At 35.0% G+C, this 16,809-nt stretch overlaps 1 protein-coding gene across 1 annotated transcript in view; it reads right to left on the bottom strand.

Moving 5' to 3' along the window:
* Positions 1 to 1,389: 1,389 nt before the first annotated feature.
* Positions 1,390 to 16,809, bottom strand: part of LOC106895870 (E3 ubiquitin-protein ligase MYCBP2) — a 150,439-nt gene continuing 135,019 nt past the window's right edge. The window contains exons 49-54 of the mRNA XM_014955519.1: positions 16,277 to 16,392; positions 15,691 to 15,788; positions 11,459 to 11,575; positions 10,551 to 10,702; positions 3,901 to 3,975; positions 1,390 to 1,521 (exon numbers count right to left, since the gene is read on the bottom strand). Of these exons, the coding sequence (XP_014811005.1) occupies positions 3,948 to 3,975; positions 10,551 to 10,702; positions 11,459 to 11,575; positions 15,691 to 15,788; positions 16,277 to 16,392 (511 nt within the window). The 3' untranslated portion in view covers positions 1,390 to 1,521; positions 3,901 to 3,947. The remainder of the gene's footprint in view (positions 1,522 to 3,900; positions 3,976 to 10,550; positions 10,703 to 11,458; positions 11,576 to 15,690; positions 15,789 to 16,276; positions 16,393 to 16,809) is intronic.

The raw sequence follows: 16,809 nt of genomic DNA, 5'->3' as shown, positions 1-16,809 counted from the left end.
TTAAAAAAGATGCCCATGGCTAAAAGAAGGATGGTTAAAATGTGACTCGTAAATGGTACAGAAGAAAACATGGGGAAATAGTTTAACTGTTCTTTTAAAAACACTTAAAGAACAACTTTGAAGTCCAACAGTGTAAAGTAACTCAAATGAAAATTCTAAATTAATGTTATGCCCGTTTAAAACTCAGTTCCTTCTTTATTTATTTGTCCTGTTTAGGTTGCTTATTTTTTTTCTAAGTTAATTTAAAAAAACAAAACAAAACAACTTGCCATCTTCATGTCGAAGGTACTGGTTTCCACCTCTGTCTCTAGCTAACGACCACGCCTCGCCTTCATCACTTTCACAGAACTCTACCATGCTGTTCTTATCCATTTGCACCCATGTACCTTCTGAATTAGTCACCTGATGCACACAGATAAAAAAAGCACAATTTAATGACTTTTCAGGTAATTCAGTAGCATGATTATTATCTTATTATAGTATCTGAAAAACACACTCATTCCAATCTTTCTATTACAATGCAAATGTTGGAAAAAAAAAAAGTTTCTTAAATTAAGGCCACAGGCTGAGGCAGATTGTAGGACCAAAACTATTTATGGCACATTTACACTTAGGTGTATTTCCAAAAAATCTTAGACCTGCTTATGTTCAGGAGAAGCAAAACACCAACACCACAACTTTAGAACATCCAAACAAGTTTGAAGGAGATATTCACCAAAATATGCCTTTTTATTGGTAGCTGCAACGGTAGAATTGTAATACCAAGTTATATACGAAAAGTTTGTACGCGTACTAATTTTGTTCCTGACATTATATTTAGGAAATAGCATGACACACTTCATCCTTAAGCCCTTCTTAACCATAAAACACCACAGCTGGACAACCGGGAACAGTAACAACAGTTCAGCAACTGAACAAATGAATACAATGAATACAGAGAAACAGAATAATTTGTTAATTGGTTAGGTCCTAGGAAAACATTTTTTTCAATGAAACAAAATTCTTTCAAAGAACACAACAAAAAAGTAGAACAAGAAACATCATTTTGCGAAATACTGTAACAGAAATATATAAGCAAGCATAGGTAACTGCAGTACAATTTTAACATTATTCCAATCAATGCACACATCTAAAAGGCAAAAGACATAATTGCATTAGTATTTATAGTATAAACCAAGTTCAAAGGTTAGTATTTATTGTGAAGGTTGGAAAAGCAAACCTGTTCTTTTGTTGCGCTTATTACTGTTATATACTGGTATCTATGAAGACATGAACTGAAGCTACAAGGATCCATACCTCGCCCACTGCCTTGACTTTGTTTCCCAGAACTAACATTCCAATTGGGATACCTCTAAGGTTAGGGCAGCTTCTGATGTTGTGACCTGACGGGCCAGTCTTCACTACCTTGTACACTCCAGGTCCACCTCGAAGGAATGGCACGTCTTGTTCTTGCATCACTGCTTCCTGTGGGCAGTGTGAATTTAGGTCTTTGAAAAAATCATCAGTATTAGACCTAGATTCCTGAGAAGTTAAAAAAAAAAAAAAAAAAAAGGCAAAACAAACAGAATAAAACCTATTAGTAAGACCTTTGAACTCTTTAGATAATACTTATTTCAAGACTACAGTAGCTAAATTTAAGAGCTAAAAGAGATACTAGATACAGTGCTAATTTTAGCGTTCAATGATAACCAACTAACTACTAGCAAATTGCACATTATCTGAAAAGTCATTATATTATTCTTGAAACAAAAAACTGGTATAAAAGTAACCATTTATATAAAAGGAATATTTCTTATCTGCCGCTAAAGACAAATTCTTTATTCTAAGTGTTTAACTAAACCTTGTTTCATACTGACATTTATCAGGATACATATTCATTCTTCCTGCTGTACTTATGAAATGTTGTGAAAAAGACTGGGGCTACATAAAAAGAATTCAAATATTATCTCTTTCCAAATGATACGCTTCTTTTTTGATTTCACATTTAGAATACATTATTTAATTTAGAGTAAAGGTAAAATTATGACAGAGTAACAGCAACACCAGAGATTCTTAAATGCACATGTAAATACTAGTGCATATTTATTATTTTCACTATGACAATAAAAACAGTCTGCAAATTTTTTTCACCTGATACCAATTACAGATGAAATATTTACCCAAATCTGAAACGAGAAAACAGTTTTTGAGTTTCCTACCAAGAAAAATTGGTAGTTACTAAAAGAAGAGGAAATATATTAGCACAGATTTTTCAGCTAGCCATAGCTTAATTAAAAGGCTATTGCAAAGAAAAATATGAGGGATGGGAGTAACGTAACGCACATTTATATCAGAAGAAAGCAAGTGAGAAGCAGGAGCGAACTCTATTACGCTTATAATACAAGTAAGAGGTGCTTTTAAAAGGACACCTGAAATTTAAGAACTAAGTAACGCCCTACAGGATGAAGCCAGTGGTTCCCCTAATCCAGTATATTGACCTCAGCAATGTCAACAGGAGATGACCTTTAGAAGTAGCACTCAAGTCTTTAGTAGTGGTCTATCCCTTATACACCAACAGCATTTAAATTATTTTTATTATGGATGTTAGAGGGTATGCCCTGTTTTCTGTAGTGTTTGTTTATGAATCTGATTTCTATAAATTTGTTTAATTTATATATGTGCTGATATTTTCTGCCTCCACAATCTCCTGTAACAGAACCTTCCATGACTTCAATTCCTGCTGTGTTAAAAATACTTTCTTTTATCAGTTTAAAACCAAAGTTCTGCTTATGTTATTTCCTTTTTGAATCTGATTTCTATAAATTTGTTTAATTTCTTCTGGATGTGCTGATATTTTCTGCCTCCACAATCTCCTGTAACAGAACCTTCCATGACTTCAATTCCTGCTGTGTTAAAAATACTTTCTTTTATCAGTTTAAAACCAAAGTTCTGCTTATGTTATTTCCTTTTTAATTACTGCAATTTCCTCTGATCTCTTTTTTTTTAATTACTGCAATTTCCTCTGATCTCTTTAATTATCCCATTTTCGGGTTTTTCATATTGAAGTCTGGGCACAATGTCCAGAGTAAACAGCAGTCTTTCCAAAAGGCATTTCTACAAAAATGAATCTGTTCTGTAAACATGTAACTTTCAAAGCAAGTTAATGCAAGCTGAGATAAACTTGGCTCAAGGAAATATAATTCTGTATGTTTTATGGACAGTTTAAACATTGTCTATGTCTTGGTACAACAATGAAGTTTGCTATTTTGAGGAAAAAGACTTGGTGAAAAACAAGTTTTTAAATCTCTAAACCAGTATGCACAACGCTGAGTGTCATCTTCATTACAAAGTTCAAATGAAAAAACACTCAATCTCAACATCTATAGGGCTGCAAAGAGACTTAGACAAGCACCTCTGTAGATAATTTAAACTGCTTAACTGCACGTAACATAAATTGTTCCTATAACTGTATAATTTCTTTAAAAGATTAAGAATGGGCTGAGTATGTATTGTTTGTTGCTTTCTTCATACAAATACCGTCTTATTAAATGCTGCAACTTAATGTGTACCCTCCAGTAATAGAGAAAAAAAATTCACTAGTACATTCTGCATCAAAAAGAGAAATGAAAGTCTTTATGGTGTTACTAGGTCATCTCTCTGAATTTCTAATTTGGTTTTTTTTTTTTTTTTTTTTTTTAAAAAAAAGGAACGAATTAATGAAAATTCAATAATCTGCCCTGGCATTTTTTTCTCATCCTAAAGGAAGACACACAGATACAGCATTCTATGCAAATCTGCTATTTCCTGTAAAATAATTCAAAGTAAAATAGACTTCAAAGAATATTTAGTGTCAAATTGAGTCATAAGGTACAATCTGAAAACACGAGATACAGTGTGACTGTTCCTGTCACTTACACTCACCTTAGGGGGTAAAGCTTTGGAAGTCCATGAAAAAAAGTCCAAATCCCTTACTCCTTGGCTAGCATTAAAGACATTCTGAGCAACAAAGTTTAAAAAAAAAAAGACATATATCAACAAAGAAACAGGAACAAAGAAACACTGGAGGAAGAAGCTTGAGGTACTATAACGCAAACTTTCTCCACAAGTAAGTTTACTGGTAGAACGTTTTGCAAAAGGGGAAAGTTTTGTTTTCCTAATCAAGTCACCTGAGTCCATTGCTCACCATGGCAAATCATCCATTAAACAAAACCAGTTTTGTACGTCAAAAGCTCGAAATGGATGTAGTGTGTCATGCCATTTACTGAAATTAAGAGCCAGACATTTCTTAAAAAGCTCGAGAGTTCAGGCACAGAAAATCCCCACACTTCTGCTACAAAGAAACGATAGTTGGTTCCACCACAAACCACAGTTTTATAGCAAGACGGTCTGCTGTTCTGAAAGATAATTTCAACTATTGCAAAGACAACTGCACATGGACTTTTAGTCACCAAGTCAGAACTGACAATATGCAGAAGGGCTAAGCTCGCTGTTGTTGAAAGCAATTCACTTGCACAGAATGATTTCACTGCTTTGCACATCAAAATCGCGCCCTTTACCAGAGCCAATCATTTCACAGAGTGCTGCAAGGAGAACGATTGCTAAGATTTCATTAGTTTTATAAAATAAACAGTGCGTTTAGTAGTTTGTTGTGAATGATCATAGACCAAATAGAGCTGCCAGAGAGACTTCACTAATTCTATAACCAATTGCCTGTACTATAGAGATGAGCACTGCTCTTCTGTGCATTTTCTCCTCTCACAGAACAGCTAGGACAGCATTTTTTAATCACGAAGACACGAAAAAGAATCCATCTTTTCTCCATAAACTGGTTTCTACTAATTTCAAAGACATTTTTGCTGTTCCTGTCAAATGAAACATTAATAGTACATATACAGTAGCATTAATAATCGGTATAACAGAATCCCTTTGGCAAAGTAACAATTTTATCTGTATGATGAGAGGTATCAAAATCATTTCCTATCCCCATCCTGACAGGGGAACCAAGTGAAATCCTTGAACAGAAGTCACATTAAAATTTAACAGTAGTTAAAAGAAAAGGCAATGAACCCCTTTAAGCAGAAACAGTACAAAACACCCTTGGCCTGCGCCTCTGTGTTCCTTGAAAAAACATTAACACGTTAAGAGTAAGTAAAACCATGCTTGTATCCCGTGATAGAAGCAAATCATCTAACTATATACTGTTTGCAAAACTTCTTACATCAAATTTGTCATACAAACAATCTGCAACTTTGACAAAACCAGGGAAATGACCAAATACCAGCACTTCTTTAGAATTTAGTACCTCTACCCAAAATTGAAAGAGGTAGCAATGCACATAGTGAGATATGTTTTAGGGCACTGGGGAAGGTGTTATATAGGAAGACTGGCAGAGTGATGTCTTTCTTATCAATTTGGCATAAAACTATGACAATTATTAAAAGCCTACATTTGCCTGATAAGAGCGTACTTCATAGGCATCCAATGTAGTTTAATGGACTATTGATATTACTTTGCAGTGTATCTCATATTTTGTGATGGACTTCTACTGTACAGAGAAACATCCACACCTAAAAATATAGTTTCAAATATCTGCTTTTGTATGCTGTAGAGCTGTATGTATAAAACATAAAAAAGAAACCAACAGCAGTGAAGTGGGACCATGCTGGCTTCACAGTACCATGCAGATCAAACTGAGTTCCCTTTGCTCTGGGAACTTGAGATGTTCCTGGCTATGAGCACACCATATGCCAGATCAGTCATGCATCTGAGAATTAAGTTTTGATTCTGAAGAAACTACTACACACAAGCTTTATATGGAGACCTTATACTACCATCTGTAGGTTTAGTTCATTTTTTCCTTTCAAGCCTTCCCTTCCAAAAAACTAAAAATTATTTCAGGAATTCATACTTTTTTCCAATACAGTTTAAGTTTCAGAAATCAAAAAATTAAATACTAATTACTTCATTTCGTGACCAAAAATTAGCAGACCATTAAGAAGCATTTAAAATCTCAATTAATTATTTTTCAAAACTAAGGCTTACCTAAAACAACCATCTTGACACCTTACCCACCACAGTCTTACTCTCCAATTGCTCCATGCCTAAAGCAATGGTAGAAATCTACTGTGAATGTCCTTCGATGCCTCCACAGAACATTCAGCTTTGTGAGGTTCTGTGATCAAACACTGCAGTCTACATAACTACTTTTGGTTCTTTCTTCCACTGCTACAGTGGTTTAAAAAAATTTGCGGGTTCTCAATCCTGTTTGCCTATGGTGGTTGGTGAACGTAATAGTAAAACTGGGCAGTAGGGTACAATATTCCCTATAAAGTTTGATATTTAAAATGAAGTAACAAAAATGTATTCAGAATATTATTTTTAAAAGTCAAGTTCCAGAACTTAGACAAGGTAAAATCCTATTTCTCCCTAGTGTGTACTGTTTTCTGCTGTATGTACCTTTCTGCTAAGTACTATGTGCAATCATGCATATGTAACTGTCCCTATATGTAACACCCTCTGTCAGAAGTATTTTTTCAAAAATTTACAGTTGTCTAGGTTGCAAGGGATCTTTAAAGATCATCGAGTCCAACCATCAACCTAACACTGCCAAAACCACCACATAACCATGTCCCTAAGCACCATGTCTACCCATCTTTTAAACACCTCCAGGCATGGTGACTCATCCACTTCTGTGAGTAGTCAGTTCCAATGTTTGATAATCCTTTGGTGAAGAGGCAATTTTGGTGATTTTTCCGAAGATCCAACCTAAACCTCCCCTGACACAACTTTAGGCCGTTTCCTGTCGTCCTATCATTTGTTACTTGGCAGAAGAGACCAACCCCCACCTTGCTACAACCTCCTTTCAGGCAGCTGTAGAGAGCAGTAAGGTCTTCCCTGAGCCTCTCCTCATGTCACAAGACAGGAAGAAAAGTAACTACCAGAGAAGGAAAACAGCAATCTCTTATGACTCATACTCAAACCCAAAAATCAGCATCTATTAAATTCATAGTCTCATAATCATACTACCTTCAATGGATTGGATGCTCAGTGTTAGATCAATGGCTACATGGATCTCAGGAAGAAATTTTTTACTATGAGGGTACTGAGACACTGGAACAGGTTGCCCAGGGAAGTTGTGGATGCCCCATCCCTGAAGTGTTCAAGGCCAAGCTGGATGGGGCTTTGAGCAACCTGCTTTAGTGGGAGGTGTCCCTGCCCATGGCAGGGGGGTTGGAACTAGATGATTTTTGAGGTCCCTTCCAAACCAAACCATTCTGTGATTCTATGGCAGCCCCTCATGAAAGAATTTGACGGCACAGCTTTTCTTAAGGTGAATGACCACAGCTCAAATAAATAGTATGGCAGCTACAATAGATCTCTGCTTTCCTGTGATCATTTTTCTTTAAATATAATAGCTTTGGTCAAACCATAGAGAAATAGTGTATTTAAGAGATTTAAGATACTCAATATTTGCTTTATCATAAAATATATGGTTAAAATGTAAACACAATATATATGCCAAGAGGACAAAAGGCTGAAAAATTCTACCTTTTTTTGGCGTGTTCACTGTTCTATTAATACAGTGCTGAAACAGAAGAATTCAAACTTTCTTGAAAAAAAATACCTTAATTATATTTTACAAAATTCACTGAGAGATTTTATTTACTTAAGGGATGATTAGAAAAAGCCTGTATGCTTAAATGTGACAGAGTAACGTAATTGGAGTTGCCAAGTCTGCACATGTGTAAGTTGAATAAAAATTGAGTATAATAAAAGTAACATGACATTCATTTGAACAGGGAATACGATGACTAATTTAGCTACTTGATTTTCCATTTGTATTTTCAGTCACACGAGAGACATTTGCCTTCTTCTGAAGCCAATACTGGTAGAACAGCTTTGGATTCTAAAAATCTTGTATATTGACGGATTTTTTTTATTACATTCTGCCCATCATGTCATTTAGTTACCCGAATAAACAGAAAAGGGTGTGAAATATTCCACATCTGCTCAATTTCATCTACAGCATTTATTGCTCAATTGAACATCTTTTGCTGCACAAATCATTCACCCCTAGAGGACTGCATGATAAAATTTGAAAGCTTAATAAAAATATAGTTCTTTTCAAAGATCATAGAATAGTTTAGGTTGGAATATCATGACCTTTTAAAGGTCACCTAGTTCAACCTTCTCTGCAGTAAGAAGGGACATAATTTTCTTGGACAGTTTAGAGACAGACAGACATATTTTTGAATACTCTCAAATCAGTTATCACTTTAAAAGAGATTTTACTCTAAAACCTTCTACTAAGAAAGCAGTATCACTGTATGTGATCAAGATTCAGCAGGAAAAAGAGTTTTAAGCTAAGTTACAAAAACTAGGAGCTTACGAAAGAGTTTATTGAATTTCATCAAGTTGTGTGGTGCATAATGCTATGACAGCAACCATTAAAGACTAAGTCATTCAAAAGTAAGCCACTGAACCTTGACTTTTGTTTTGTGGCCTTTAAGAAAGAAAGAAAATGTTAGGGAACGTTTTTTTCCTTTTTTCCTCTTATTATTATGAATCAAGCCAACAAATCTTAATGCTTAAATATGGTCATAATGAAATTAAACAGCTTCAGGGCTAAGTCCTTTCAAAAATTCAAAAATATGAGAGATTCAAAGAGACCTTCCATCTGAAAGTAGCTCAAAACACATCTTATTATGCATAGCTACATTGTTATGATAGTTGCTTTTCTAAGACTTTAGCTACGTTGGCTACTGGCTGCTTACTGATTAGAAGGTAAGAAAACACAGGACTTTCACCTTTGTGCCATTAAGGACACAATATAACTGGTTAGAAGAAAATCAGTAATATCTACCAACTTCTTATAGTTCAGATGGTATCAAAACTAATTCACAGCCACTGTTTAAGAAAAAAAAATCTTTAACATTTTATTGGAACTTTACAGAAGCATTTAGAGTGAAATGTATGACAATTAAATGCTGTTTTTCAAATTTAATTGTACCTGACCTATTCAAATAAAATTTGAATTATCAAGATTATATTATCAAGACTGAATACTCAGTTTATTTATTTATGACAGCCATTTCCTTTCAAGCTTTTCTCAGAGAGCACAGGGTATGTTCTTCTCTAGAAATGGGTACTAGAGTCATTTGAAATGTGCCAACCAGTAGATAAGTGACTACTGAGCTCAAATCTTTTCCCCTCAGCAAGTAAAAAACCACTAAGAATAGAAAAAATTAAATAAAATCTAACAAAATATAACACCCATCCAGGCTTATGATACTGCTGCATACATATATTAACGTTTTGTGAAATTAGCTATTTCCTAATGAGTATCAATTTCTAGGGCCAAAAATACGAGTAAGATTTTAAGCAAAGCTTGTATTTTTTTAATTTTTTCTTATATTCTACAACAAACTGCATAAACATGCCATCACAGAGTTCAAGTGACTGATGATTGAGTACAGCAATAATTTACTTGCCAAATACAGTATTAAAGTACTTCTGCAAAATAAGAAGAAATATCCACAGAGTTATATCAACAAATAATTTATAGTCAAGAAGGTGAAGAGGAAGAAGATCTAATTGCATCATGTAAGAGTGTTAGCCAGAACACAGGTTACAGCCAGGGGAATTTATGAATTGCCAGATTTGGCTACTAGCAAACAGCCCAGTTTTACTGAAACTGGGAGTATCTCTGTCTATGACTGGAAAACATGAATAGGGTGATGTTACTGGCTGCCGGTGTTTAATATGGCTAAATATTTGTATACTGTCTTCAACTGCAGCAGCAGCTCACTCATACAAGAGGACAAATCAAATCTAAACAGCTGTATTAGCAAGCAGAATAGTTCTAACATTCTGTGATGAGCCAGAAAGGCCTGCTCTTTCACAGATTTTTGGAGAAACACTGGTTTAGCTAATATACTTTTTTTCTTTCCTTTAAGCTGTATCTTGTTTACAGAAAAAGTGCAACCTTCAAACTGTAGTGATGGGGATCGCCATTAAGGTTATCCAGATAAATTATGCTTACTCTTATAAATTATTTTTTTACTCAGCTTTGATGCTCTGGGATTCTTTGATTCACTAATAAATTGATAACTCAAGGATTTAGGTGTAAAACTCACAAAAAAAATATACACAAAACCCAAGAGAGCCTAAAGGACTTTACAAGTATTTTTGAAAAAGCCTCAATTGCATTGACTCGCTGCAGGCTGCAAGCCTCTTCTGAAATCACCACACTGGCAGGCTACTTTATGGACAATGACATCTTGAATCAGAAACAGCTGGTGCAGACCACAATCTCATCCTTTTGCACACTGTTACAGCAGTCCATGCACTTGGGCTTCGGTTCTACGAAAAGAGGCTTCTTCAACATAAAAAGCCTCAAAAATGTTTCTACACTCCACCCTCATTACACAATAGCCCTCAACAATGCAAACACATACAAGGTAGTATTTGGTAATTAAAATACTATTTACCTCAGGACTCATTTGCAGCCTTAATTAAAGAAAGTCTTGTAATGAGGATAGAGTGTACTTTCGGATATTTTTCAAAGGCACCTTTTACTTACGTCAACAGGTACCAGAAGGCTCTTGCCAAGATGCTGGTTAAAAGAGAGACACCAGGCTTCAGTGTAACCATTCATGTTAGGAACATACTTCTTTATTGTCTCATCATTCAGCCTCAGCCAAACACCATCATCATTGTGGATCTATGGGAAACAAGCAACAAAAACGAGCCATGCCCTCCTGTAACTGTTCCGTAGCCAGTAAGGATCAGCAGACTTCAGACAAACAGGCAATAGTAGCAAGGAAGTAATGATCTTCACTACCCTGACAAAATGTAGGGATAGGTAAAGAGAAATACCGACAAAATCAGAATTTCAAAGCAATGGAAGGCGTATCTTTTGAGAAGGCAAGGTGCAAAGATAAATTTAAATCGGATCATGCAATAGTAAGAGTTGCTTTGAGAGAAAAAGAGGAAAGAAAGCCAAGCCTTCATAAGCTCCCCACTTTCCGTTTATCCACTGCTGATACAGCTTAGTAAATTGCAAAAATACTCCTTGTATATGAAATTATATTGCAAGAAAAATACATGCATAGTAGTCTAATAACTAGTGATCTTTCAGAAATGCAAGTGAAAGATGTAATGAAAATGACACCTACATCTGAATTTTTGTGTAGAGTTGAGAGAGTAAGTCATTAACAGCTAAATCCTTAGAGAAATTATAAGATGAACACTTGGAATTTTGTGTCCTCAAATAAGAGTCTCAAAAGTTTGTTATAGAGGTTTTCAAGTCAGTAAATTAAAAGGAAATGACAGCTTGAAAAAATAAATTAGTAAATATTTAGATTTTTGCAATTTATACTTTTATGTTCTTAAGTTGTACATCCGAACATGAAAAAAAAACATTTGCATGAATTAACTTTACATCTTAGCCCAATTTTCAACAGAAATGTCTTATTACCTCGTCAATGAAAGTGATGGATCCATTGACTTTCACTATGCCTATCTGCTCACTCTGAAGGGAAGGGTGGCTACGGATACGAAGCCCTGCACTGTCCTTGGCCACAAATTTGCGAACCTAAGAGAAGCAAAGGAAGACAGTAAGGAAGAAAAAATTGGAACAGAGCTCTCAGAGTAAAAAGAAATAGGTTTAACAGATTCTGAAATGCTAGCGACGAGACGGCAGTTTTAGAGTTACAGTTTGTTGCTAGTTTCCCATGGCTGCTGTGTATTACTGCACTTCTTTACTATAACCCATAAAATCATCATGTTCCAAAAAAATCTTAAAAGTGCACTGATTCAGTCTCGGAAAGATCTCTGTTATACCACACAATATTCAGTACAAGCTTTTGATTCTTTAAACTGCCCCCAACCCCTTTTTATTCATTCTTACAAGTTTCAAGGGTTTTACCTTTTCCAATTTAGTATTTCCAGTAACTGATCAATCTGGGATTACCGGTTCTCATTTGCACAACCATGACATTCTGGTTAGTCAGCTTTTTGCCCAAAATTCGGATATTTTCCTTAACTAAAGAGTTTAAATAGCCATTTAAAAATAGAAGAAGAACAGATCTTCCTACTTCTTGATTTTATATTTCAAATAGCTATTTCAATAGTTTCTCCCTTTCTCACAGGAAAGTTAGATCAGATGCTCCTTGTTACTAGTTTGATTTACTACAAGCCTCCGAAATCTTCCAGTTGTTGCTTGCTATAACTTTTTCACCATTCAAACACATTATCAGGCAACTGTCCCACAGAGAACAAACGTAAGCCATCCTTCTGGTCTCTGGTTTTAAGTAATGCATATAGTCTATGCATGTGGTATAAAACCTTTTTCTTGGAAGGTTATTTTCAAACTCCACACATAAAATAGAAAAAAAATATCAAGGGAAGTATGGAATCAACCTTTAACTTAACATAAAGCATGGGATGATATGGAAAGAATAAACTCAGGAAAAGGTAGGTAATGAAATGTAACAGCAAAGTGCATGAATTAGTTTGTTTTTTTCCCTAAAAAAATTAATCATTTTAAGAAGTGGCATTCATATTAAGGCTAATTTAAAAAAAAAAAAAAAAACAAAACACAAAACAACAAATCACAGAAGCATGTAAAGAATTTTAAATGTAACTTACTCTGAAATGTGCAAGGTTTTGCTTACTAACAATCCTATTACTCCAAGGATTTAGATTTCTCTCAACAGGCAAAACAAAGACTTTCAAGGTCCTTGTAAAAATAGAAGGTTGAATCACTGCTGAGAGTGCCTTTCAATATAAAAAAGCCTATAAGCCAAGTCTTGCAAATTAGGGTCCCTGCATTATTACCCCAAAATGTTACTTCAGAAAATCACATGATGGGCTGGCTTAGTTTGATTAAAATCTTGAATTTAGAGGAAGAAAGACTCACAACCAAGATGCATAATTTAGAGGAAGAAAGACTCACAACCAAGACGTAGATATGCACAGGCCTGTAAAGAGCATTTTCCCCCTTTGCAGCAGCTAAATACAAGAGAAAAGAGATGAAAAGTCCTCTTGTGCTCATTTATGATCATCATGAAAAACTTAATTGTCTGAGTCTTCTTTCTGATACAGCACCTCTTTGCTTGGGATATTTCTCTATGGCACAACGGTTCAGGAACTCTGTCCTGTAACACCTCCAGAGTCAGTTCTTCCATGGAGCACACACAAACCAGACTCCAACTAAAAGAAGTGGCTAATGCAGAAGGGCGTTGCAATTAACATGTGCATCTCCCTTAGTTCTTCTCCAGCAGTTTTCAAGAGCTTTGGTGCTCTGCCTTCTTATTTGGTGAATCTGAAGAGAGTTACACCTGGCAGCGCAGGAAGGTGCGTTGTGTAGGATAAAGCAGCCTTAACAAGGGGGTTAACCTTCTACGAAGGGATGCAGAAAGCCATCCCCTGCCCAGACCTCTTGGGCTTGGTGTCTGGTTTTTTTTCTGCAATTGATGCAAGCCATTTGTTCACTGATGTAAGGACAGAAGAAACAGTCAAAATGTATTAATGACAAATCGTTCTGGCACCAGTTTTGGCCCTTCCAACTCAGCTAAATTTCTTCTGGTTGGTTCAGCTACCCCAAATTACATTACATAGCTTGAAAGATAACGTTTCCCTCAGTAGGATAGGGGTAGAAAATAATATTTCCTGCAAGTTAGCTAATCTAAGTTTCACAGCCAGTGAGGAGGCAGCAGTTATGGGTCATATACTCCAGAACACAGATCACTATGATAATCTCCTTTACCAACGTGGATGGACAGGAAAACCAGATTTTTATTATCTGACTTTAAATAACAGAGAATGAAGAAATCATAATTATAATATTCATTTTTCAACCTGTGATTCAAGTAACGTTTGAGTAATAAATTTTGGTGTTCCTAGCTGAGAACACATCACCCCTGAGAACACACTGCTAGTGTCCTTTGGTTATAACTGTCTGAAATTTCAGGCTGACAAAGAAGCAGCAGCAGCTTCTAGGGCTCAACTAAGCCCTTTTTCTCAACGGTATATTGGTATATTGGACTGTCTCTGACTGATACATGTCTAATCTGCGTTCTTGGCCTCAGAGGCATGGAGCACAGTACAATAATTACCTTTCTATATTATAAAGAATACTCCTGTTCAAACACAAAGAATTATTCTAACCTGGTTTGTTACGTGATTTATTACAACATAGAAGAAAGAAGACTGATAAAATTATTTACCATGAAAAGTCTAGTGTATGTTTGCGGCAGGCTCTACAGACACTATATACAGGACAGAAAGATGGTTTCTCTTTCAAAGAGACTACAGCTTGGAACAAGAAACGAGACATGAAAGTAGAATAGCAGAGGGAGACAATTAAACACTAAGCAAATGCCTCGGAATACCAGAGGCTTAACGTTTTCCAAGTATTTTTAACTGTCATGAAGACTATTACTTAACAAAATGTAGCTACTATGTATGAACCAGTCACCTCAATTCCAACTGTAGTAACTGAAAAGAAAGAAAGCACTCCCATCCAGCAGCTTATCTCATCTTAGACCAGATCTGTGTCCCACTTTGGTGACAGCAAACACCACAATGATATCTTTGTACAAGCTCATCATCACATAAGTTCTGTGAGATGAATCTTACCCAGTAGGAACTGGGAGTTTTATTAAGATAATGAAGTAATGAGGAAGTCTTCCTTCCAAGAGAAGGGAGAAAGCCTAAAATTATTTTTTTTAAATAATTTTTTTTTAATGATAAAGAAATTGCAATGAGGGATAAAAAAATTGGGTGGAAACTAAAGGTAAATTTATTATTTTTATTTTGAGGTGTGGGTTCAGGGAAAAGAATCCTGTTCATGGCAGAAGCAGATACTGGATGCATTTACAGACTGGGGAATAGTACAACAAAGTTACTGTTTCTAGGTTATTCAGAAATTTGGAAACTAAATAAACCAGGGCACACTGTATAGGTAAAAAGTTGGCAAACACCTGATCCTTTTTGTGACCACGTATTTCTTAGCCACCTCTGAAGTTGCAATAAGATGAGGAAGGATAACCTTGTGGTATTTCAGAATTCCACATTGTTTAATACAGGTTTATTCCACAAAAAAGAGATTCAGTGCCTTGTGTAATATCCTTTCCCTCTGTGCCTTAGAGAAAGTGGAAAACGGTTCCCTCATCTGGGCATTCTCCTTATAGCACTGCCACACCACCTTTCAGCTTTCCTCCGTTATTTGTGTCTACTTCAGTCCCTCAGGGTGGAATGGTAAGGTGAAATGAGGAAGTCAAAAGCTACAGAAGGGATAACTTTTAAAAATAAAATCATGATGTCTTAAGAAAGGAAGTTAACACTAAAGAAACTGATTTTGGGTTTTTTGTACAATTCATTTCATAGTAAAACTAAAAAAAACCAAAACTAATAATAATGCAGAACTTGCTGCACAATGTTTGTGTGACAAGCCAAGACTAAGGGAGTTTCTGTAGAACTTCTAACAGTTTTATTAATGGATAGACAGAAAGAAAATGGAATGAGTATCTTTCACATTATCCAGTATATTAATTTCATTCCATTCAGCACATTAAAGTGATTTGCAAATATCCGTAAATCCTGCACCACTATACACTATAACACAATAAAGTATGCTTTGAAAACTGAAATTCCACCCAGATATAAGTATGTGTTTGGGTTTGTTTTTTTTTCAATTCTCCAAACCTTGTTTGGCTGAGGCTCTGCTTTTGGTTTAATAAGTTGGGTTCCAGGAGGTATCATTCCCTTTGGAGGATCTTTTACTTTCACTTCTAGCCCAGCATCTATAAACAAACAAAAATTAAGTTTAATTAAAAATACATATAAAGGGATATATCCAGAGGTCCCTTCCAACCCCATATGATTCTATTCTATGATTTATTCCCGCACGGTAAGGAACAATTTTCCCTTTTCCTAGGTTCTTCAATGTTGTTTTTTTTCCCCTTTAACTATACATCTCTCTTGCCTCTGAAAAAAGACATTTTTCTTGCAACAGAGAGTAGAGAATACAAAACTCTTTTAATCTTGTAGTCCAACCACATTACAAATACATGATTTCCCAAATATGTTCCTATTTAAAGTAGAGAATAGCCGTGGTCTTTTTTCTTCTAAGAAAGAAGAGGGAATTAGATAGAAGGCTTTTGAACGAAAACTTGGATGCTAGATTTTGCTATGAACTTTAATACTAAATCTTACGAACACCAAGACATTTATCAGTATACAAACTGGATATAATATAAACTTCTGCTTAAGTATAGTGAAAATTAAGTACCTATTTCAATGCCATCTATGGTAACATGGATGGTATAGAGACCAACAGCTCCAGGAGTCCAGTTTGCACAGTATGTACCATCATTATTGACTCTGATCAACATGTTTTCACTGGGTCTAGGCATAAACAAAACAATTAAAATTATTAAACAATTACTGTCATTTTGAAAATAATAGGTAATAGTTTGGGACCACTTTTTTTTTTTCTTTCAGATCATTGAAATATCACCTCTCCCCATTCAATGTACTAATTCCATATTATTTACAAGTTATAAACCTCTATACCACATTCATTTCTAGGAAATGATGAAAGAAAATACTCAAATAATAGCTAATACAAATAAGGAATCAACATTAAAACAACCAAGAATGAAAGATTTTAAACAGAATATCTATGAAAAATCTCTAATATTAATTAAAATTCAAAATTAAATTAAATAACTAAATTTAGATAAGTCTCTAAATTATAAAATTTAAAATTCTAAATTTAATTAAATCTCTAAATTTAAGATACTGAAGTAACACATGATTTTT

This window comes from Calidris pugnax, unplaced genomic scaffold (assembly GCF_001431845.1).
Source record: "Calidris pugnax isolate Ruff unplaced genomic scaffold, ASM143184v1 scaffold153, whole genome shotgun sequence".
NCBI classification, from domain to species: Eukaryota; Metazoa; Chordata; class Aves; order Charadriiformes; family Scolopacidae; genus Calidris; species Calidris pugnax.
Note: the sequence above shows the minus strand (reverse complement) of the source record. Positions and strands in the feature narration are given on the sequence as shown.